Source organism: Leucopleurus acutus (genome assembly GCF_964270905.1).
Source record: "Leucopleurus acutus genome assembly, chromosome: 16".
NCBI lineage: Eukaryota > Metazoa > Chordata > Mammalia > Artiodactyla > Delphinidae > Leucopleurus > Leucopleurus acutus.
The window spans coordinates 23171441-23194647 of record NC_139158.1 but is presented as its reverse complement, the minus strand read 5'-3'; the positions used below and the strand labels follow the sequence as shown (position 1 = coordinate 23194647).

Genomic DNA, 23207 nt, shown 5'->3' with positions numbered 1-23207 from the left:
CAAAAGTTACTGGAGAAACAGTTTCTCTGAAATTTCAACTTTCTATTGCTGTCTTATCATTCCTTGTCCTAGAACATAAAGTATAAGTTGGGATAGAGGAAGAGAAGTTTTCATGTGCTTTTAAAGAAATTGGTCAGTCTGAAAATAAGGATGCAATGACTCAAGTAGTTTTGACTGACCGTTGTCAACTGACAATTGTCAAAGAGGAGGTACAGATGTTCAATCTGTTAAACCTATTGTTTACTAGGTCTTTGAAACAAAGTACCACAGACCAGGGGGCTTAAACAACAAAAATTTTTCTTCTCAAATTCTGGAGGCTAGAAGTCCAAGTTCAAGGTGTCAGCAGGGTTGGTTTCTCCTGGGCCTCTCTCCTTGGCTTGCGGACAGCTGCCTTCTCACTGTGTCCTCATGTGATCCGCCCTTGGTGCATATCTGAGTCCTAATGCCCTTCTTATAAGGGCACTAGCCATACTGGATTAGGGCTCACCTAAATGATCTCACTTTAACTTAATTACCTCTGTAAAGACCCTATCTCCAAATACAGTCAATTTCTCAGGTACTAGGAGTTAGTACGTCAACATATTAATTTTTAGAGGATACAATTCATCCCATAACAACCTCACTGCCAGCACAATAATCCAAAATAAAATAAGATTGTTTTTGTCCTATCACACTAGGAAATGTTTCTGTTTCTTAAGCTGTTATTACTCAGTGGTGGCAAATTTTGGAAAGGTAATGTCCATTTTACTCAGCATTTTTTACATGCCAGGCTTAGTGCTAAGTGCTTCCTGGGCCGGATTTCACTGAATCCTACTGACATCTCCATGATAATAACAGCTGCCTTTATCGTGTGCGTACTGCCCTGAGGGTTACATTGACTTGTGGTGGGCTGAATAATGCTCCCCCTTTGAAAGATGTCCATGTCCTAATCCCCAGAACCTATGAATATGTTACCTTATCTGGCAAAAGGCATTTTGATTGATGAAATTAAGGATCTTAAAATGGGCTAATGTAATCCCAAAGTCCTTGAAAGTGGGAGGCAGGAGGGTCAAAGTCAGAGAGAAAGTGGAATATGCTACTCTTCTGGCTTTGAAGATGAAGGCGCCACAAACCAGGGAATGTAGGCAGCCTCTAGATGCTGGGAAAAGGCAGGGAAACATATTCTCCCTTAAAGTGTCCAGAAGGAATACAACTCTGCCAATACCTTGATTTTAGACCCATTTTCTGATTTCTGACCTCCAGTAAGAATAAATAAGTGCTGTTTTAAGCCAGTAAGTTTGGGGCAATTTGTTATAGCAGAAACTAATACAAACCCCATAATAACTCTGTGAGGTGTGAACTATTATTCTCCCCATTATATGGAGGTGGAAGCTGAGGGTCAGAACAATTAAAATGACAAAATCCCCCAGCTGGCAATCTGGGATTACAAAGTCAGATCCCAAAGCCAGCACTCCTGACTACTCTGTTTGCTGTTGCCCTGTTCCAGAAGAACTTGGGGCTAACTCTTCCATGTTGCCTTTCACCATTAATGATGGGACTCTTCTTTGCTATACTCCCTGCACCCCCAATGCCTGTCCTAATAACCTCTGGGTGTTTTGGTTCCTGCCTTCCCTAGCATGGCCAGGTATTTCCGGAACAACTTCATTAACCCACACATTTACTCCAGAGGGATTGCTAAACTCATCTTTTGCTGGGATTTCACTGTCACTCATAACAGCGCTGTGAAGCTGAAACAGAAGAATCTGAGCACTGAGATAAGGGTGAGGCAAGCTAGCTTTACACCCCTTCCCATGGCCAGTCATCTTTCCTCCTTCAATATGTCTGTAACTTTTCTTAAAGTACTAATGAATTATGTTTTATTCTCCATGATATTGGCAAAAAAAACCCAAAACTATTTTAAATGCCCAGGGCTGGTGACGGTGTAGGGAAATGGACATTTTCACACAACGTGGTGTCTTTGTTATTGATACAAGCTTGCGGGAGGGCAGTTTAACAATTTATAACAAAGGTCTAAATGTAAATACTTCTCGACCTCACAGTTCCGGGTTTAAAGTTTTATCCAGTGGTTTTCAACTCGGAGTGGTTTTGCCCTGGGGACACATGGCAACGTCTGGAGGCTTCTTTGGTTGTTGCAGCCAGGGAGTGTGTACTCCTGGCACCTCGTGAGTAGAGGCCAGGGACGCTGCTCAACATTCTGCAGTGCACAGGACAGGCTCCCTGTCACAGAATTATCAAACTCTGAATGACAATAGCGCTAAGTTTGACAAACCCCGGTCCATAGAAAAAAATGGCAAAAAAAAAAAAAGGGCAAGCAGAATTTATAAACGAAGGGGCTTTGACAAGAGGGTTCCCTGGTGCAGACACACAGCCTTATTCTTCAAGGAGGTTCTGTGGCCTCAATGTATTTTCCCAAGATCATGGTCCCAATCTCTGTTTCTCTGAGATGGAAAATGTATTTAATGAAGTGATGGGGGTCTTGCCCATTCGAGATTTTCCCACAGGTCTCCTAATCCAAGTTCCTTGTGCACTTACCCCCTCTTTCCTGTGGATCTGGGGTGGATTTGTGTCACTAGGGGCAGCAAGACCTGGGGGGGAATCTTTGCTGACAGTGGAGTGGGTCTGCGGGTGAACTTGACTTCCTTGTGTTTACAGGAGAACCTGTCAGAAATCCGTCAGGAGAATGTCAAGTTAACACTCAATCAGCAGTTGATTCGCTTCTCTGCCCACCTGGCAGCCTGGGTTGTCTCTACTGGAGTGACCGTTGCCTGCTGTGTAGCCGTTTACTGCCTGGCTGAGAACAACACAGAGGTAACCAGAGAGGCAGGAACTCCAGGGTCCAGAGCACAGAGAAGCAGGTGAAGGGTCGGGATGCAGGAGGGGGAGGGGAGGGGAGAGCCCGCCACTCAAACTGGGGTCGTGGCCAGCAGCATCCGCACCAGCGGGAAGTTTGCTAAAAAATGCAGAATCCTGGGTCCCTCCCTTGACCCATGATCTGCATCACAAGAACATCCCCAGGTGACGCGTGCGCACACCTCAGAGTGGGAAGCTGGGCTAGTGGAGAGATGGGAACTTTGGCCGCAGGCCTGGGATCAGGTTCTGGTTTCCTCCTTTATTATTATATCCCTAATGTCTCTCATAGCCCCTGGCACCGAGTAGACACTCAGTAAGTATTGTGAACCAATGGAATCTGGCAAGTGATTTACTCTTTCTAAGGCCCGGGATTCCTTACCTGTAAACTGGGAATACCTGCTGTGCAGGTGTGTGGTCAGAACTAGAGAAAAGTTACATGGAGAGTCTATTTAGTGCCTGGTACCGTGGGTGATTGAAGGAATGTTAGCTTTTTCTTTCTTTCTTTTTTTTTTAATGATATGAACTCTGAGACTAATTGGCTGGCTGGACAAAGTACTGTTTTTCTGTAGATTTCAGTCTTCTGGGAAATGGGGCTAATTTTAGCCCATTTTGCCAACCCCTAGAATTGTGGTGCAGGTTGGTCTGATTGTGTCACTTTCTTTAATGGCTTCCCATTACTCTAAATATAAAATCTATCCTCCATGGCATGATTGATAGATCTTTTGTGATGTGACCCCTGCCCACATCTCTAGCCTCAACACCTCACAGCCACCCATATCTCACACCAGCAACACTAAATGGTGTGTCCATAGTTCCCTGAACACACCATGTTTTTCCTCATCTCTGGATGGGAAACATTCATCCTGCACTGCCCTCCCCCACTTCCCTTCATCTGGCAAACTCCTCCTTTTCTTCCTCTAGACCTCAGCGTGAGTGACACTTCCTCCAGGAAGTCTTCTCAGCATCACTACCTTTACTAGATTGAGTTAGGTGTGCCTGACTCTGCAGTCTTTCCCTGTGCGCTGGTCACATGCAGCATCGAAAATGCTTGTTTATGCATCTGTCTCTTCAGAAGAATAGCCAGGCACCTGGCCCAATACCTGGTACATAGTAGGCGCTCAACCCAATGGATGAAATACCAAAGGAGCCAGCAGGAAAATGGGTGTGAGATTATATAAACCTAAGGCTTTGTCATCAACCATATTAAGTATTGTTCTGAAAGAGACAAAATTGAATCACAGTCCTGTGGGGTCTGGCACTGCCTACCTAGGGTGGAAGCTGTGACAGGGCAGTTGTAGGTATAAAGGAGACTTCTGAGTTTCTCCTTGACCTGGAAGGTTTGCTTCACACTCACCTGAAGTGAAGGAGGGCATCTAAGGAGGAGAGGAGGTAGAAGTGGAATCATTCCCATTGTTTGAACATCTTCCTGTGCCAGGCAGGATCAACCCTCTGCACAACTCCAGGGGTCGCATTCACTGGCAGCTACAGTTTCTCGTGAATGGTGCCCCCAGCTGTGTCGTTTAGCAGCCCTGCGGCTAGACGTTCCCTTATTTGGTCTCACTTAATTCTTACAGTGTCTCTGTGGGTTACGTGATAATCTCCCTATCATGCAGACTGGCACAGAGGCTCAGAGAAGCTATGCATCTGGTTCGAAACCTTGCAGCTTATAAGCATGGGGAGGGGGGCAGCATTTGACCCTAGGTTACTCTGGCTCCAAAGACACTGCCAGAATTACGTGTGGTGCTTTCAAAACCATCCAGAGGTAGATAGAGGCAGAGTCAGGCCTGGGGGTGGGGAATGGGCAATTGTCAGACATCAAATAAATCCACTGGAATCCCTTACCCCAAGGGCGTCTGGCAGAGGGGCAGCCCAGGCTTCCCTCCAGCCAAACACCTGAAGGCAGGGGCACCCCTCTGACCCTCGTACAAATGTGCAGCAGGTGCTAGCAGAGGCTCCCCTTGCCCCTAATTCAGCACCTGAGGACAGGCGAAGCCGGGTGAAATGAACGAGGGCATGCAGGAGAGGGGAGGAGAAATTCCCTTGTGTGGTAGCTTCAGTGACTCAAGCTTTTGCTCCAAAGGCCAGGAGCACATTCTCATTCTTCCAAACCTCTTGGTAAGGAAAGTAAAGTCACAGAATGGCTGTTGGAGCTCAGGTCCCTGAGTCTGATAGACCAGGGTTCGAATCTGCCACTTCCTAGCTGGGTGACCCTGGGCAAGTATCTTCACCTCTCTGAGCCTCAGGTTGTCCATCAGTTAAGTCTATTAACACCCACCTGCTGGGCTGTAGTGGGAATTAAAGCATCATGTGGGTAATTCTCGGCCCAGGGTAAGTGCTGGATAAATGGTACCATAATAGCTAACCTCAGAGGATCTACTTCTGCGGTTTTCCCATCGTGACGATGGGAGTGGGAGGGTCTTCTGAGTCAGGCAGAGAGGGGTCCAGTGTACAGTTGGCATCTTGATTCTCTCCCTCCATCCCCTGTAGTTCCTGGCGAACCACAGGAACCCCGGGGCGGTACTGTTACTGCCTTTCGTTGTGTCCTGCATCAACCTGGTCATGCCTCGCTTCTACTCCGTGTTCAGGCTGGTGGAGCGCTATGAGATGCCAAGGCACGAAGTCTACAGCCTCCTGATCCGGTAAGTGTGGCTATTACTCCCCACACCAGCTTCCATTTTTATGGAGGGAAATGGATGGAAGCTAGAAAGGGTTACACTCAAGTATCAAAGTTCTGTTTTCCAGAAAGAATTTCAAGAATAAAGTGTGTTTTTATGGTATGGGTTAATAGCCATGAAGTCCAAAGGGCCCTGAGGAAATACAGTTATTGAGTACATCTGCCTTTTGCTCAGAGTAATAGCTTATCTTTCCTAATTGCTCCCAGCCTGAGGATTAACATAGTTCTCAGTTATGAGATGTACAGATGGGCAGGTTGTGCACTGCACAAATGTTCTTGGCTAAGGCATTGTGTGGGGACTGATATCATCCAGTGTTCCGATGAGTCAAACGGTGAGGCTGAGTACCCACCCACTGAATCATCCGGGAGGAACAGGGGCATTTTTGTAGTTCATCCACCCAAATGGAAGTGGAGGGGTTGCTTTTTGGCAATTCATTGGCTGGGAAGGGGTGGCTTGTTGTGATTCCCACAAAGGCACTGTATGTGCTAGAGGTGACCCCACAGTTTTGATAAACAGAGTATAAAACTACCCAAATTGTGTCCTTATTGCTTCTTCCTGGCTAGTGCCCTGGCCAGTTCCTGGTTACGGTGGTGTTTATAATGATAAGGCTGTACATGCAGACTGACTTTCTTTACTGATCAATTCCAGAGCCATTACCTTACCATGGCCTCTGAGATCTGGCTCCTGGCCAGCTCTCCAACTTCATTTTCTGCTTCCCCCCCTCCTTCCTCAGTGCCCCGAGCCTTACTCACCTTCTGATTGTTCACAAACATGCCAAACTGCCTACCCACCTCAGGACCTTTGCACTGGCCATTCCTTGCTCCTGGAATAGCATATCTATGCTTATGTCTATGTTTATAGTTTCTTCATACAGATCTTAAACATTTCTGTTACCCTTAAATTTGTAACAAGCATATATTAACACACGCATACACATATATACACATATATGTTTTAGATCAGCAGTTAGCAAACTACAGCCTGCAGGCCCAGCCTGCCTCCCATTTTCATAAATAAAGTCTTATTGGAGTGCAGCCATGTCCAGTGGTGACGTATTATCTATGGCTGCTTTCCTGCTACAACTGCAGAGTTGGGACACAGACTGTATGGCCTGCAAGGTCAAAAATATTTACTGTCTGGCCTTTCACAGAAAAAGTTGGCTGACTTCTAAGATTGATGTTTAGAGTTAATCTATATATGTATTATTCTCCTGAAGAAAAAAATCTGAGAAAGCCTTCACTTCTACCCACCCTACACGTCTGGGGGCCTCCTTTCAATGGTTAGAAACAATTGGGATTTTGTGTGTGTGGTTAAAGAAACCATTTTAAATGTACAATTCAGGGGCATAAAGCAATTTTTTTGGACATACACGTTAGGTTTGACTGGCTTCTTTGCTCACCAGTGTTTGTTAAATGTATCCTACTTACAACTTCCTCGTTTTACAACAGACGATAAGACATCATTTTAGAGTAGATATCAGTATGGTCAGCCTTCTAAGTACTTCCGCGTTCCCACATGTCTTTTATTTTGCCTTTCTACTTGAATGTGGGTTTGAGTGGACCAAAGACTCTGTATTCTAACTACCTCTCTGAGGTCTGCAGGTGTTGCTTTGAGGTTTTCTGAAATCTGGCATGGTCAAATAATCACCCAGCTGCCCTTTCCAGACACTTCGTATCTGCTGTCTCTGTGCTCCGGGCATCCTCAGAACTACCACAAGCTCTGAGGAAGTCCTCTGCCAAATTTGTTTTAAACTGGGGTTTTCTCCAACCCCTTTTGATATTTTCATCTTTCTTTAATCTTTTCATATTTTTATTTCTGCTTTCTATTTTCCATGAATTCCTCTGTATATCTGGTCTGTCCTTGGTGACGTGTTTTCCTCTCCTTTATGGGTCTTTTAGCTTTTAACTTTTCTATCATTTCAATGGAATTTGGATAGAGAGGTGGTAGGCATGTATGCTCAGTGTGTCATTTTGATGTAATCCCTTTATCTAATTTGCATTTTTCTGATCCCAACAGAGATTCATTCTCTTTTAATATATATTAGCCCTACGTATTGCTTCATAAAATATTTAAGATCTTCTGTACACGCAGAGAAAATGAGAAAGCTCAGAAATAGACAATCATTCTGACCTATGATAAGCTTCTCTCGGCTTAGAAGAGTGTGTTTTCTAGTTTAACCTGGAGTTATACTGCAGTAAATGTACATAAAGTTCTGACACCCATTCTGATGTGTGGGGTTTTCCCACATCACTAAGCCATTCTCCACTATCAGTTGGTGTCCTATAATTTAATTCAACTCTGACACTATCTACCTGGAGATAGCGTCAGATCCCACAAGGTAAGGGCTCAGTCCCACAAGACTGCCCCCACCCCTACTTCAGATGCCAGTCGCAAATCCATGTGGTCACCCGGGATTCTGACCGACTAGCTAGAGATCGGAGGTTCCAACGAACTTCTCCTCAGGTTTGATTAGTTTGCTAGAGCGGCCCACATAATTCAGAGAAACACTTTACTTACTAGATTACTGCTTTATTATAAAAAGATATAACTCAGGGACAGCCAGGTAGAAGAGATATGTAGGGCAAGGTTTGGGGAAGGGGTGCGGAGATTCCTTGCCCTCTCAGAGACTTCCACTCTCTCCAAATATTGTCCTGTCACCAATCCGGAAGCTCTCTGAAGCCCCTCCTTTTGGGTTTTTATGGAGGCTTCATTACATAGACGTGATTGATTAAATGATTGGCCACTGGTGGTTGAACTCAATCTCCAGCCCCTCTCCCCTCCCTGGAGTCTGAGATAGGCAAGCTGAGTTCAGACCTTCTAATCACAGGATTGGTTGTCATGACAACCAGCCCCTAACCTTAATAGACCTCGGGGCTTCCCAAGAGTCACTTCATTAATATAACAAAAGGCACCTTGATAGCTCTCCTCATTTAGAAAGTTCCAACGGCTTTAGGAGCTCAGTGCCAGAAAAGGGAAAGAAGACCAAACACATATTATTGTAAATCACAGTATCACTGTATACTAAGGTGTTAATCCAGTCGCTATTGAGGGTCTACTATAGGCTAAGCACTGGGTAAGAGGTTTGGGATCTGGAGTTGAAAAGACAGATCCTGTCCCTTTCTTCACAATGTTGTCTAGCGCAATGGCTCTCTACTTTTAGCATGCACCAGAATTACCTGGAGGGATTGCTGGGCCCCAACCCCAGAGTTTCTGATTCAGCAGATCCGGGTTGGGGCTAGAAAGTGTGCCTTTCTAACAAGTTTACAGATGCTACTGCTGGTCTGGGGACCACACTTTGAGAATCACTGGTCTAGTGGTGCATGATTCTTGACACACCAAGGCTGAAGACTTCTTAAAACCAGAAGGTATTGATTTAGGCAGAGTGACTGGGTTTAAGACCTCAGGCTGTTCAATCAGATGGTCCTCGGTTTGAACCTTTAACATCCCCCTAAACAGTGTGATCTCATACAAGTTATTTCATCTCTCTGCGTTTCAGTTTCCTCATCGGTAAGATAGGCATAAAATACCACCTACCTGATGATAGAGTTGTAAAGATGAAGAGGGATGATTTGATAAAGTGCTTAGCACGTTTACTGTCCATGGTAGCACCTGATGAATAGTATGTGTATGTACTACTGTTACAGTGAGAAATGAAATCAGGTAGTTTGGAGATACCTAAAAGAAGGTGTATCAGTCAGAATAAATGAGGTGAAACTGTGGTAACAAATATCCCCCACCTCGAGCTCTCAGTGGTCTAGAATACAAATGTTTATTTCTTGTCCATGCTACATGCCCATCGTGGATTGGCAGGGGATTTCTGCTCGTGTTAGTCACTCAGGGGTCCAGGCTGAGATTGCAGCAACCATCTCAAATACTTCTGATTGTCATTCCAGAGGGAAGACAGTGAGTCTTGAAGAGTCTCACTGGCATTTAAATGCTCTAGTCTAGAAGTGACACAAAATGACATACATCATTTCTGCTCACAACTCATTTGCCAGATCTGGCCATATAGCCCCACTCAACCACAGGGGGGCAGGAATTTCCATCCTACCGTATGCCCCAAAGGAAATATTGGCAAACAGCACTGATGACTGCTGTGGAGGGTAATGGTAGTTGTTTTTGCTTCTGTTTTTTAGAAATATCCTTCTGAAATTATCAATCGTTGGAATTCTTTGTTACTATTGGATCAACACTGTGGCCCTGGCTGGTGAAGAGGTGAGATTTCCATGCTGTTTTGCCTTAAGCTTGCCTTTGACCGCCAGGGAGGAAGTGAGTTTCTCAAGAGCTTCTGCTTATGATATTAGAGCAGATATCATGTTATTTTTCCATCCATCTGTCCATCTACTTATCCACCTATTCATCTAATCATCCATCCATTCTTCCATCCATCCTTGGGCTGTACACCTGAAACTTTCCTCATTCAGCCAAATCTAAAAGCTCTCAATCCATCAGCTCATAGCACTGACTTCCTGCAGAGGTAGCTAACCACCAGTTTCATAAGCTGATTAATTCAACCTTCCCGTTTGTGCTGGTCTGCTAAACCTCTAGGCCACTTTCTTAATCAAGAAGATATTAATTGATTTTTCATAAGGTTAATAAGCAAAAGGAGTGGAGGCATTATTCGCCATTGACACCTCCTGCTCTCCTTGGTTAAGAAACGGGATCCAGAAGGCATAGAACAAAGAAGAAAAATGTTAAAGGGGAGAGCTAGTGAGAAGGGAAAGTTTGGGTACCTGAGGAGGGCAAGCCTTAATGGGGGAAGAAGGAGCACAGGAAGAGAATAAACATTCTTGAAAACAAATTCACCCTAAAGGTGCATTTCTGTTGAGAGTGGGTCTGCTTTTCTGGGCACACAAAAACTCAGTCAAACTAAGCCACCAGCCACATTCTTAGGAGCACAGGGGGCCAGGAACAGATGGGAACTAAGTGGAGACAACAGCCTCCTCCCACATCCCAAATCTTGTTTGCCTTCCAGTGTTGGGAAACCCTCATTGGCCAAGAAATCTACCGGCTCCTTCTCATGGATTTTGTGTTCTCTTTAACTGATTCCCTCCTGGGGGAGTTCCTGAGGAGGTAAATATTTGTTTGTCTCCGAGTAATTATATCTGACGTTGTAACCAGAGCCATAGTCCTGGCTGAGCATGAAGTGTGGGTCCCTTCTGTACTCTAAGTGTATGTTGTTCTAAGTCTGCCTATTGTCCTTTGAAATATTGTTTTCTTCTGAATTAACTGAAATTTCATCTTGACCTGACAGTCCTGTTGTCAAAGTTCATTTAGTTCAATTGGCCCTATGCAATCTCCTGAGAAAGTTCTAGAAATTAAACACAGAAACAGAGAGTCATTTGAAATCTTATCCACAATAGACCATTTTAATATTCTAGTCTATGTATATTCCTCCAGATTTGTCTATGCACTGCTTTGTGTGTGTGTATACTATATAATTTTCAAAGACAAAAATGGGGTCACACTGCAAAATCGCCACGGAGTTTGCTCTTACTAATTCTGTCAGTATGCCTTGTCATCTTTCCATGCCTGTACCTATAGATTTATCTCATTGCTTTCGTTGAATTTAATTAATGCACGAATTTTTATTTTAGACTCCAGGTGTGCAGGATTAGGGCAATGTCATCATTGGCCCATGTGTGGTCCTCTTTTATTTATTCATTTATTTTATAATAATATTATGAGCATCTCATTCCTAATAGACATTTACTTATTTTTGCAAATTGCCCTAGTGATAAGATAGCATGGCATAATACTGATTCCTTCCTCAGTGGGTAGGTTGAAAGCCAAATTTCCTCACTCAGTTTGCCCAAACTCACTTTTAGTTCAGCCTCTGTCCAGGGTCTGGACATAAAGGTGAGAAGTTTTTTGTTGTTGTTGTTGTTTTGTTTATTTTTTACAACAGTTTTTTACTGGCAATTCCTCCATAAGAAAAAAAATCAAAGTGGTCTCAAGTTTCTTCAGAATAAATGGGGATGTAGGGCTCCTCCTTGTGGACTTAGAAAACTGGGAAACACCATTAACTCAATAGCAGTAACTGAAAGCTGAAAAATTTCATTTATTTGGGTTGAGAGTGCTGAGTTTGGTCCCTGAAAAAAAAGGTTTAACAAGCAAAAGGTGGTATAAACAAGATAATAGTTGGGATAATTTAAATAATTATCTTATTTAAATAATACCTATTTTAAATTCATTATCTGTTTGAATAGTAGTTGGGATAATTTAAATAATGTTCTCTAGAATTTTTTTGAACCACTTTAGCAGTACCTCCATTGGAATGCATTGTGTTAATTCCATTTTCCCTCAATTATTTCTTCAAAACCATGCTCATACTTGGAATTTTCAGAAATTTGCAAGGGAACTTATGACTTTATTCCAAACTGGTGAGGATTTGTCCTCCTTTTTCCACTGTGAGGAATCTTTTGAAAGAGGGACTTGATGGTTTGGGCACTAAACTCATGACATTTTCACAGACTCATTGGGCTGCGGCTCATCACAAGTCTTGGCCGACAGGAGTTTGACATTGCCAGGAATGTCCTAGAACTGATCTACTCACAAACTCTGGTGTGGTAAGTTTTGACAATCTTTGGCTTGCCCAGTGGTTCCAGCCCGACCGTGGACTAGGCATTTTGGTGGCAATGCCCAGAATCTGTGGTTTTCCAAAGCTGCATAGGTGATACCAAATCCAGCCAGTCTGAGAACCATGAATTCATGTCCCAGACTGTTCTTTTCCTTTATGAGGACTTCAGCCAAGAATCAACATAGAGCAGGGATTCCTAACCTGGAGGGCCCCGGGCCGTATCCAGCCTGCAAGTGTGTTTTTCTTGTCCGATGCAGTGCTTTTTCTAAAAATTTGAATTAACCACCAGTATTTAAGAATCAGGGGATTTCACATAAAATTTAAAATTTCTGACTTCTCGCCAAAAAAGGAAAGATCTAGATCATCTCCCATTATGGTAACAATTGGCTGGGCCTTGAGCTGGGGTGAGTGGTTCCAGTTTGCTGCAGACCCACCTTGAACTATTGTCTCCCCAGTATTGATTTGCCATTTCTTGTTGCCCTTATGCTGTCAGTTTTTTATGGTAGAAAACTTTACTTTGTATTGATATCGCAACAGAACTGGGAAAATAAAGGCAGAGAAAGTTGCCTTACACTTGATCTGCTTCACTCCCTGGTGGTGGGGCCCTGGTAGACCTCTGGAGCCTTTGGGGTTTGCCAGCTCAATTTTGGCAATTGTGTATGCGTGCATGTGCATGTGTGTGTGCGCGTGTGTGTGTGTGAGCATGCATGTGTGTTTTGAGGATAGCCAGCTAGTTGCATCAAATTTTTGACAAGCTCACCTAGAAACTCAAACCAATAGCCAGTGACTATTTTTATTTATTTATTTTAACATGATGTAGCTAATGCCAGAATTCTGCATGGCATATTACATTGCCAGGTTCCATCTTTCGGGGGGTTGCTAATCTGAAAGTAGGGGATTTGGAGTTGAATAAACTTGGATTCTGGGGCTGGCTCTTCTACTCACTGAGGTCACTGAGCTTCTCTGAGCCTCAGTCTCATCTGTCAAATGCACATAATAACAGCTGCCTTTGAATTGTGTTGAGGATTAAAACAGATGATACAAGAAAACTGCTTTGCAATCTCCAACGTGCCATACAACTGTAAAGTGCTTTATTTTCCAGCTCTTTAAAGTTGCCCTGGGTGATTTGGCTATCTGCAAATAACTCACTAATGTCAATGAATTTATTTTTGGAGGTGGTGAGGACTTTTTCTTTGTGTAGTTTAGCTGATGCATTTGCACACTGCCAGGTCACCCACTGGCAACTGGGCAGTTTACAAAGGCCTTTTACTCACATTATCTCAATGAACAGAATGCCGTTGGGCAAATAACATAAACTCTCTCTAAACCTTGGTTTTCTAATCTGTAAATGGGGGCGATGCTCGTACCTACTTTGCGGGGTTTTGGTAAGGATTAAATGAGAAAATGTATGCATTAAGTGCTTAGCGAGTAACTGATTCAGAAATGTTTATAAGTAGGGATATTACATGGCTGTTGTTATCCTTAAGGGCTCTTTTTAAAAAATTGTTGTAAAAAACACATAACATAAAATTTACCATCTTAACCACTGGTAAGTGTACAGTTCAGTAGTGTTGAGTACATTCACATTGCTGCGTAACCAATCTCCAGAACTTTTTCACCTTGCAAAATTGAAACTCTGTACCCATTAATCAACAACTCCCCATTCCCTCTCCCCTCCAGCCCCTGGCAACCAGCATTCTACTTTCTGTTTCTTTGAGTTTGACTAGTCCAGATACTTCATATAAGTGGACTCACATAGAATTTATCTTTTTGTACTCGTTTATTTCACTTAGCATAATGTCCTCCAGATTCATCCATACAGCATGTGTTAGTTAGAATTTCCTTCCTTTTTAAGGTTGAATAATATTCCATTGCGTGTATGTACCACATTTTGTTAATCCATTCATCTGCCAGTGGACACCAGGGTTACTTATGCTTTTTAGCTACTGTGAATAATTCTACTATGAATATGGGTGTACAGATATATCTTTGAGACCCTGTTTTCAATCCTTTTTGATATATACACAGAAGTGGAATCGCTGGATTGTATGGTACTTATGAGCACTCAAATTTTTTGTTGTTTAATAAGTAATGTGGGTAAGTCATCTGATTCAGTATCCAGGTTTTTGAATCCTAGAGGCTGAGCCCTCATACTATTGACCATTCGACAGAGATTCCCAGGGGAAGTGTTAGCTTCGAGGCGGGAAAGCTTACAATGAGATGCTCATTATTCTGGGCCTTTAAGGTTTTTGTTAATAAATCATAAATAAGCACAATCAGAAACACACATATCTTTTCCTTTCTCTGTGGCAATTATAGATTTAATCTCTGTGGGTTTTAGGAGAATATTGCCTTTGATGATGAGCTTTAAAAGAAGATAATAGAGTGACAGAAATTGAGTGTATGTTAGGGATGATGGTAGAAAATGAGGTGAGGAAAATGTTTCCCAAACTTTAGTCTTTTGTACACCAGCCTGCCTATTTTTGGGGCATATCTATCTATCACCTGTACTGTTTTTGACTTAATATTATCTTTTAAATTGTTTGCCTTTTTAAAATTTAAATATATTTTTAATGAGTCTTTATCATCATCAATGGAAAATCATATCATTTGACAGAAATTGCAAGTAATTTGAAAAATAAAATCAATCCCATCACAAAAAGTCATTAAATTCTAGCTAGGGCTTCCCTGGTGGTGCAGTAGTTGAGAGTCCGCCTGCCGATGCAGGGGACACGGGTTTGTGCTCCGGTCCGGGAAGATCCCACATGCCATGGAGCAGCTGGGCCCGTGAGCCATGGCCGCTGAGCCTGCGCGTCTGGAGCCTGTGCTCCACAACGGGAGAGGCCACAACAGTGAGAGGCCCGCGTACCGCAAAAAAAAAAAAAAAAAAAATCTAGCTAGATGCTGCTGTCTGTCAAGGCTCTCAGTCTAAAGGCTGCTTCTTTTTTTAAAGAAATGGAGGTTGCAAAGCGTTAGAACTTAAGGACCTTCTAGCACCAAACTGAGATTTTTTTTTCTTTTGGCCTCAGAAGCACTGGGGAGAGCTGAGTAACTCGATGCAGTTTAATGCCTGTCGTTTGTAACTCGATGCAGTTTAATGCCTGTCCCTGCAGGATTTCAGGCCTTCTTGAATGCCAAAGGGGGAGGAGGAATTCACGTCCCACATGTGGGACACCTGGATTAGGGCTGGCTGAAGGCCTCTGGTGGTTTAATTGATGGCTGTGTGGGTAGCGTTCTCTGCAAAATCTCTTTTCCAGAGCTGTGGATACTGTGTATGGTGGGACTTGCCTGCTTTGCTGTGTTGGAATCAGGCTCCCTCTGTATGAGTTTTCTAGGGTGGCTACAACAAAGTGCCACAGACCGGGTGGCTTAAACCACACACATTTATTTTCTCACAATTCTGGAGGCTCAAAATGCAAGATCAAGGTGTTGGCAGGGTTGGTTTCGTCTGAGGCCTCTGTCCTTGGCCTGTAGATGGTGCCTTCTCCCTGTGTCCTCACCTGGTCTTCTTCCCTCTGTATGAGTCTGTTAGGTCAGTGGCCTCATTTTACCTTAATTATCTCCTTAAAGGCCTTATCTCCAAATACAGTAGCATTCTGAGGTACTGGGTTAGGACTTCAACACATGAGTTTCGGAGGGACAGAACTCAGCCCATAACACCCTCTTTCCCTGCCCTCCGCACAGATTCCCTGTGTCTCCCCTGATCTCTGACACTCATCCCCTTTCTCTCATAGGATTGGAATCTTCTTCTGCCCTCTGCTGCCCTTTATCCAAATGATGACTCTTTTCATCATGTTTTACGTCAAAAATGTGAGTCAGTCTGAAGGTGGAACCATTCGGCTTTTCTCAGTCCCATGTGACCCAGTGGTGGCTGGAATTGGGTGTGGGGGCTGCTGGGAAAGGTGTCAGGGAGCTGGTGTCTGGCTGGGGTCCCTCTGGCCTGCTTCTCCGGCTACAGAAGGGAGGTGACTGCTTCTCTTTCTTCAGATCAGCCTGATGATGAATTTCCAGCCTCTGAGCAAAGCCTGGCGGGCCTCACAGATGATGACTGTCTTCATCTTTTTGCTGTTTTTCCCGTCCTTCACCGGGGCCCTGTGCACCCTGGCCATCACCATCTGGAGGTAGGAGATGGCAGACTTGGGGTGGGTGCGTGTTTTAACATATAGGTTTTATCATTCTTCAGGTATGGTGAGGCCAGCAGATCAGGAGACGACTACCACTGAAAAAATAATTTGTTATACTCACAGACCCCAAAGGGAGGGGGCACATCACACCATGGGTGGGTCACATGGGGAGGCACCAGGGTCCGTCAGAGGCAGAGGGAGAGAGCAGTCAACGTGGTCAAAAGTCTTTATTGTGGTTTCGGTGGGGAGGAAAGGGAAAGGCAGGGTTAGCGTGCTTAGGAGTGGTGAGTTTGAATAATCTCAGCAGGCTCTGGGGTATAGGGACCCTCTGGAGTTGGCTGGTATGTGACTCTGGGGTGATGGGGGCAGAGGAACAGGGCCCAGAGTGTGAGCGCTCGAGAGAGGAGCTGGAGGTGGGATGGGGGCTCAGGTTTGCATATGAAAGGCATGCTTTGTAGGCTAGCCCTGGGAAAGGCAGTCTCTGCAGGATCAGTAAGGCCCCAGATGCCACAGGTCAGAATAAAAAGACACGCTTCATTCAGTGTTTAACCCAAGTTGCCTTGGTAACCAACAGATGCTGCTACAACCAAGGGAGGCAATATATCCAAGTTGGGTCACCACCCGCCAGGTGCCCAGTCTTGACGGCACGCTTCCTTACTTCCTCCAAGTTCTGCAGCTTCCCAGCTGGGGAGAAGGCAGCTCTCCACATGCAGAACAGAACTTCCTCTAATGAACTGACAGGCCCTGTCTGGTCAGGCTCCCTCTTACCTCTCCAACCTCACCCCCATGGCTCCATCCTACTCCAGCCTCAAGGCTCTCAGTCTGTTCCTGGGACCCTGGGAGCCTCTCCTCACATGGGATGGGGTTACATCTTTGAAGTGCTCTCCCCAGTCCCTTTGCTTGGCGGCCTTCCTTCCACCCTCATCTCAAAAGTCCTCTTGAAGATCTGACTTTCACCACCATCCTCGTCTTCTGTCAGCACCCCCCTCCTCTCTCTCTCTCTCAGGGTGGTTTCCTTTGTTCGTTCCCTAGTTCGTGTCAGAAATGCCTTTGAATCTTTGTTTAATTACATACTCACTGCTTGACCATCTTTCCCACTAGAACCTGGGAGGGCAGGTATCATGTCTGTCTTGTTTACAGTGGACTCTCCAGGGCTTAGTATGTAGCACAGAGCCTGGTACTGATCTCAAGGAGACAGCAGTGAGCGTTGGCTTGAAGGAGGATCTTAGTTCCCTGCCCAGGACTTGAACCTGGGTAGCCTGGCTGAAAACCAGGAATCCTAGCTGCTAGACCAGCGAGGGCTAGAGGCTAGAAGCAAAGTTCCCCTGGCTCTTGCCCCGTTTGAAAGCAAGAATATTTCAAGGAGGCAAAAACTGTAAAAACAGGTACAAAGATTATTATTAGAGACACAGCACAGCAAGTGGGAGAGCACACAGGGAAACAGTTTTTTTAATTTAAGACAGAAGCAAGGCAGAGATACACACCTGGAGAGAAAAGGGTGTGGGTGTCCTCCCTAATGAGGAGGAATGCAGTAAAGAGGCGGTTAGGTCATTTATATAGAGCAGTTCTTGTACAACTTTTAGCCAAGATGGATTCCAGCGCAGAGGCCTGTGGGAGGCTTGGCATCACCTATTATGGGGTGGAGCCCCCTCCTTTTTAACCCCAAGGAGTCTTTCTGTGCATATGTAGTCAGGGAAGTCTCCGTGACCTCAAGAATCAGAAATATGTGTTCTCTTTATCTGGGCAGGACTCAGCTCCTCTCTGCCCCTGCCATTAAAGTGTCCACTGGAGACAAAGTCCAGCTATTCACCCTGTTCCTGTTGTTATTTCTATCTGGAAGTATAGAAAGGAAACCGGCTTGTAAATGTCTAACCTGGAGCCCATCTATCTCCTGCCTCAGTACAAGGGCAGTAAACCTTTGTAGAATGAATGAGCAACCGAACACACAACAAGGGAGTTGATTTTTAGGATACTCGTGGAACTGGAACCATGAGGGTCTCAGCGGCTTCAGGGCAGGCTCCTCTGTTCTGTGATGTCCTTGACTCTCTCGCCGTGTTTACCCTCTTTTCTCTCTTCCTGACCAGTTCCTTGTTGCCTTCTAGTTTCTGCTTGTTCACAATTGATTTCATGTGGCCATTATTACCACAACTCCAGCTTCCCTAGATTACAGCCTCCCATCTTTGTATTTCTTAGTTCAAGTTCCTAAGGAAGAGAGTCTGATCGTCCCAGTTCATTTCTTTGTGCCAGGATACCACTGAGACCCCTCTGCCTGGTCTTTGGATTGGTTACGGTTGGATCAGGTGATACCCCTGTCCAAGAGCTGGTCCTTGGAGTGCAGGTCACGAAAACAAAACACACCAGCTGGGGCTATGAGCGAGAGGGTTTCCTTTGCAGGGGGATGTGGGTGGAGCAGGTAAGAATTGCTGGTTCCATGTTCAGAGCCCAGAAATGACTGGGCTATTCTAGAATAAACTATACCTGAGTCTGGCACTAGAGATGCTTCTCTGTCCCTTGTTTTATCAGATTGACACCTTCAGCTGACTGTGGCCCGTTTCGAGGTCTGTCCTTCTTCATTGAGTCCATCTACAGGTGGATTGACACCCTGAGTCAAAGTCGCAGCTACCTGTGGGTCGTTTGGATCTACCAGAACCTTGTCGGCAGCGTGCACTTCTTCTTCATCCTCACCCTCATTGTATTGTAATTGGGGGCCCTTGGAAAACTAGTGGGGGAAATACCTCATCTACACGTCATGTGGGCAGCCGAGGGCTGTTTGGTGGGAAGGCAAAGACGACAGTGGGGCTCAGTGTTCTGGGTCATCCCAACTCTGCCCTTGAATTTTTCTAAAAGTTATTTAATATCTTCTTATCATTTTTGGGGGGGGTCTGTTTTTTTTTTTTTTTTTGCGGTACGCGGGCCTCTCACTGTTGTGGCCTCTCCCATTCCGGAGCACAGGCTCCGGATGCGCAGGCTCAGTGGCCATGGCTCATGGGCCCAGCCACTCCACGGCATGCGGGATCCCCCTGGATCGGGGCAAGAACCCGTGTCCCCCGCATCGGCAGGCGGACTCCCAACCACTGCGCCACCAGGGAAGCCCTGCCATTCTTTCTTTTCTTCTCTTCCAGAATCATCACTTACCTTTACTGGCAGATCACAGAGGGAAGGAAGATTATGATCAGACTGCTCCATGAACAGATCATTAACGTAAGTCCCATTGGATCCCTTTGTTATTCTCCCCTCCTTTTTAACATTTTGTAATGGAAATTTTCAAACACAGCCCAAAATAGAGAACAGTACAATGAACCTTCCCACCACCTAGCCCTGACAACCATTAACCTTTGCATACTCTTATGTCCTCTACACTATCTCTTTGCTGTAAATCTCGATTATTTTCAAGCAAAATCCTAGCCTTTATATCATTTTATCTGTAGACTCTTCTATATGCCTGAGAGATACACCCTTTTAAAAAACATAACCACGGTACCAATCATCACACGTAAAAGAAAATTTAGTAATTCCTTACTATCATCTTATAGTCAGTCAATGGTCAAATTTCCCCAACTGTCCCATTAAGTGTCTTTTTTTTTTTGCGGTACGCGGGCCTCTCACCGCTGTGGCCTCTCCCATTGCGGAGCACAGGTTCCGGACGCGCAGGCTCAGCGGCCATGGCTCACCGGCCCAGCCGCTCCGCGGCATGTGGGATCTTCCCGGACCGGGGCATGAACCCGTGTCCCCTGCATCGGCAGGCGGACTCAACCACTGCGCCACCAAGGGAAGCCCGCATTGCCTTTTTACGGCAGGATTACTCAAGTCAAAATCTGAAAAAGTGTCACATGTTGCATTTGGTTGATGTGTTGTTTACATTTCTTTCAATCTGTAGCTGTTCACACTTCCTGCTTCTCTTGCCATTTATTGTTGGAGAAACCAGGTCTTTTGTCTTGTAGTCGTTCCCACATTCTGGATATATCTGATTTGTAACCCTGCGGTGGTGTTTAGCACATTTATTTCTTTTTTCTTGTTTTTTAGCAAGTTTTAATTTATTTATTTATTTTTGGCTGCGTTGGGTCCTCATTGCTGCGAGTGGGTTCTTCTCTAATTGCGGCGAGCGGGGGCCACTCTTCATTGCGCACGGGCTTCTCATTGTGGTGGCTTCTCTTGCTGGGGAGCAAGGGCTGTAGGCGCGCAGGCTTCAGTAGTTGTGGCGCACGGGCTTAGTGGCTCCGCGGCATGTGGAATCTTCCCGGACCAGGGCTTGAACCCGTGTCCCTGCATTGGCAGGCAGATTCTTAACCACTGCGCCACCAGGGAAGTCCCGAGCACATTTATTTCTTTAACCTCTATTTTAAAATTAAGGAAACTGGGCTTCCCTGGTGGCGAAGCCAATGTCCAGGACCCTACCTGCCTAAAAATCAACCTTTCCATCATTTACTTCCCAGCCCCACACCATCATTCATCCTCCATGTTTTTGTTTTTGTTTTCCTTCTTGGCAGGAGGGCAAGGACAAAATGTTCCTGATAGAAAAGCTGATCAAGCTGCAGGATATGGAGAAGAGAGCAAGCCCCGCCTTGTTTACGCCAGACACAAGAGACGTGGAGGTGAGGCTGGAAGCCGCCTTGGGATCCCTGTGACACAGATTTGCCCTCCTGGGAAAAGTGCATCAGGAAACCAGAATCACATCAGGGCACTTCACTTTCTGTGTTTTAACATTTCTGTATTTTTTATTAAAAAAAATAATACGTGGGCTTCCCTGGTGGTGCGGTGGTTGAGAGTCCGCCTGCCGATGCAGGGGACAAGGGTTCGTGCCCCGGTCCGGGAAGATCCCACGTGCCGCGGAGCGGCTGGGCCCATGAGCCATGGCCGTTGAGCCTGCACGTCTGGAGCCTGTGCTCCGCAGTGGGAGAGGCCACAACAGTGAGAGGCCCGCGTACCACAAAATAAATAAATAAATAATATGCATTCACCATGTTCTATGCCTGGCCCCATTCTAGGTTCTGGGGTTATCATGGTACCACAGTAGGGCTCTACCCTCGTGGGGCTTGCCTGCATCCTTTCCATAACCCAACCAAACAGAAATATATCCCACTGAGATGAAAAATGGCTTGAAATCTCACCCCACTAGGTTAATGCTTCAGTGTGTATTCTTCCGGATCTTTCCCCCAGGCTGCAAACAAGCATGCATCTACTAACATTCTTGTTTATTTATTACAAAAAAGGGGTTACATTTTACACAACGCTCCCCCTCTCCCCGCTTAATACTGTATCTCAGACACTGTTTCAGTCTGTACCTACTTGGACATTTGGGTTGTTTAGTTTGTTTTTTTTTTACTACTAAAAACGATGTGTAATGAAACATTTTTTATTATAATTGTTTTATGTGAGTGTTTTATCTGCCATAGGCATGCACATGATAATGTTAACAGATATTGCCATATCACGCTCTTAAAAAGATTTTTACCAATTTCATTCTTAACAAGAGATGCCTGGAATCCTGCTCTAATACCAAAGCCTGTGCTGGCTTCCTTGGTGTCCTAGAAAATGTGGATAAACAGTAAACCCACATTAATTCAAATGCTACTAGTTTTAGAAGTTATGATCTTGTCAGAAGAGACTGCCATGTCGTTTACTGCCTGTTCAAATTAATACCATCAGCACAACATAGGTAAGGGATCTAGAGGCCCACCTTTGAAGGCAAGGATTATGAGTGTACCTTTGCAGGTCCTAATATATTACCTGGTATATATTGTAAATGCTCAGTAAATATCTGTGAAATGAATGATTAAATGAATGGAATCACTGCCCATAAAAATTGAAACATGTCTGATATTTCTATGGCTGAATCTTGGTCTTAATCTGTCACCTGTTAATATTAAAATGGTGAGGTCTCACAAGTCTCACCACTGATGCAGCGGATCTGAGGTGTACACTCTCTTCCAGTGATGAGATTTCTTGTCTTCTTCTTTTTTAGCAAACTGGTCCTCTGCGTGTCAGAGAGCATGATGCTGCTCAAGGTGAGTACCCGACTGGCACTGAGTGAGGCCTAATTCATCCAGATGATAGGTCCCAAGACAGAGGGTCAGAACTGCTCCTGTATCAGTCACTCGTTCAATTGCAAGAACTGGCCCAAATTGGCTTTAGCCAAAACTCAACAATAATTCTTGCTTTAGGTGTGGCCAGAAGCAGGGTCTCACAGTATGTTGGCAGAACCTGGTTTCTTTCTGTTCAGTTCTTTTCCACATTATCTCCTGATAATTACAAGACAGCTTTCTTAGCTTCTTGTATCTTCTCAGATTCAAGTCTAGTGTGAAAGAGATCCAGATTCTCATTGTGTTTCATTGGATCTGAAACAATTGCTGTGGCCAAGAGACTGTGATGATTTCATTGGCCAGATCTGAGTCGCAGACCTCATCTCTAGATACAGGTGGTACAAACATACAGACCACAGGGACTGAGAGAGTGGAGAAGGGTGGCTTTCCAAAGAAAACATGTGGCTGATGCCAGGAGGGGAATGAATGTTGGGGAGGAAACAAACAAATAAACCCATTCATCTTTTTGGAATAGCATTCACTGACAGCATCCAATGATGGGAGTTCAAGGGAGAGAATTGAAGAAACTTAAAAGGAGGAGGCAAGGAAGGCCTGAGAAGCTGCGGGATCTTGAAAGCTAATTTGGTTTTTCCCTTGGAGATATGGGGCAGTGTGCCTCTGTGCTAACTTCTCTTCTCCTGTATCAAACCCAGACCTGCGATTTAGGCGATCAGTTCAAGAAGATAATCCAAAGGCCTGATAATTATTGTGGTACCCAGACACCAACCAAATAAGGAGAGAAGATGAAGATGGAGCAGCTTCCTCCATGACACCTGGGCCTTTACGAGATTCCCAGATGGGAAATTCAAGCCTGTAGCCAGGAGTGGAAACTGACTACAATGTAAATACAGAAGTAAAATTGGGCACTCCCTGCTGTTGTTTTTACACCTGAATTGCT

General features: G+C 44.8%; 1 protein-coding gene across 1 annotated transcript in view; it reads left to right on the top strand.

Moving 5' to 3' along the window:
- The window catches only part of TMC5 (transmembrane channel like 5), a gene marked incomplete at its 5' end in the record, with an annotated part of 39281 nt that extends 16074 nt beyond the window's left edge, over nucleotides 1-23207 (top strand). Inside the window, 13 exons of the mRNA XM_082857521.1 lie at nucleotides 1616-1760; nucleotides 2653-2808; nucleotides 5338-5489; nucleotides 9662-9740; nucleotides 10501-10598; nucleotides 11999-12094; nucleotides 15840-15915; nucleotides 16093-16226; nucleotides 18753-18926; nucleotides 19352-19430; nucleotides 20717-20821; nucleotides 22192-22234; nucleotides 22963-23207. Of these exons, the coding sequence (XP_082713647.1) occupies nucleotides 1616-1760; nucleotides 2653-2808; nucleotides 5338-5489; nucleotides 9662-9740; nucleotides 10501-10598; nucleotides 11999-12094; nucleotides 15840-15915; nucleotides 16093-16226; nucleotides 18753-18926; nucleotides 19352-19430; nucleotides 20717-20821; nucleotides 22192-22234; nucleotides 22963-23009 (1384 nt within the window). The 3' untranslated portion in view covers nucleotides 23010-23207. The remainder of the gene's footprint in view (nucleotides 1-1615; nucleotides 1761-2652; nucleotides 2809-5337; nucleotides 5490-9661; nucleotides 9741-10500; nucleotides 10599-11998; nucleotides 12095-15839; nucleotides 15916-16092; nucleotides 16227-18752; nucleotides 18927-19351; nucleotides 19431-20716; nucleotides 20822-22191; nucleotides 22235-22962) is intronic.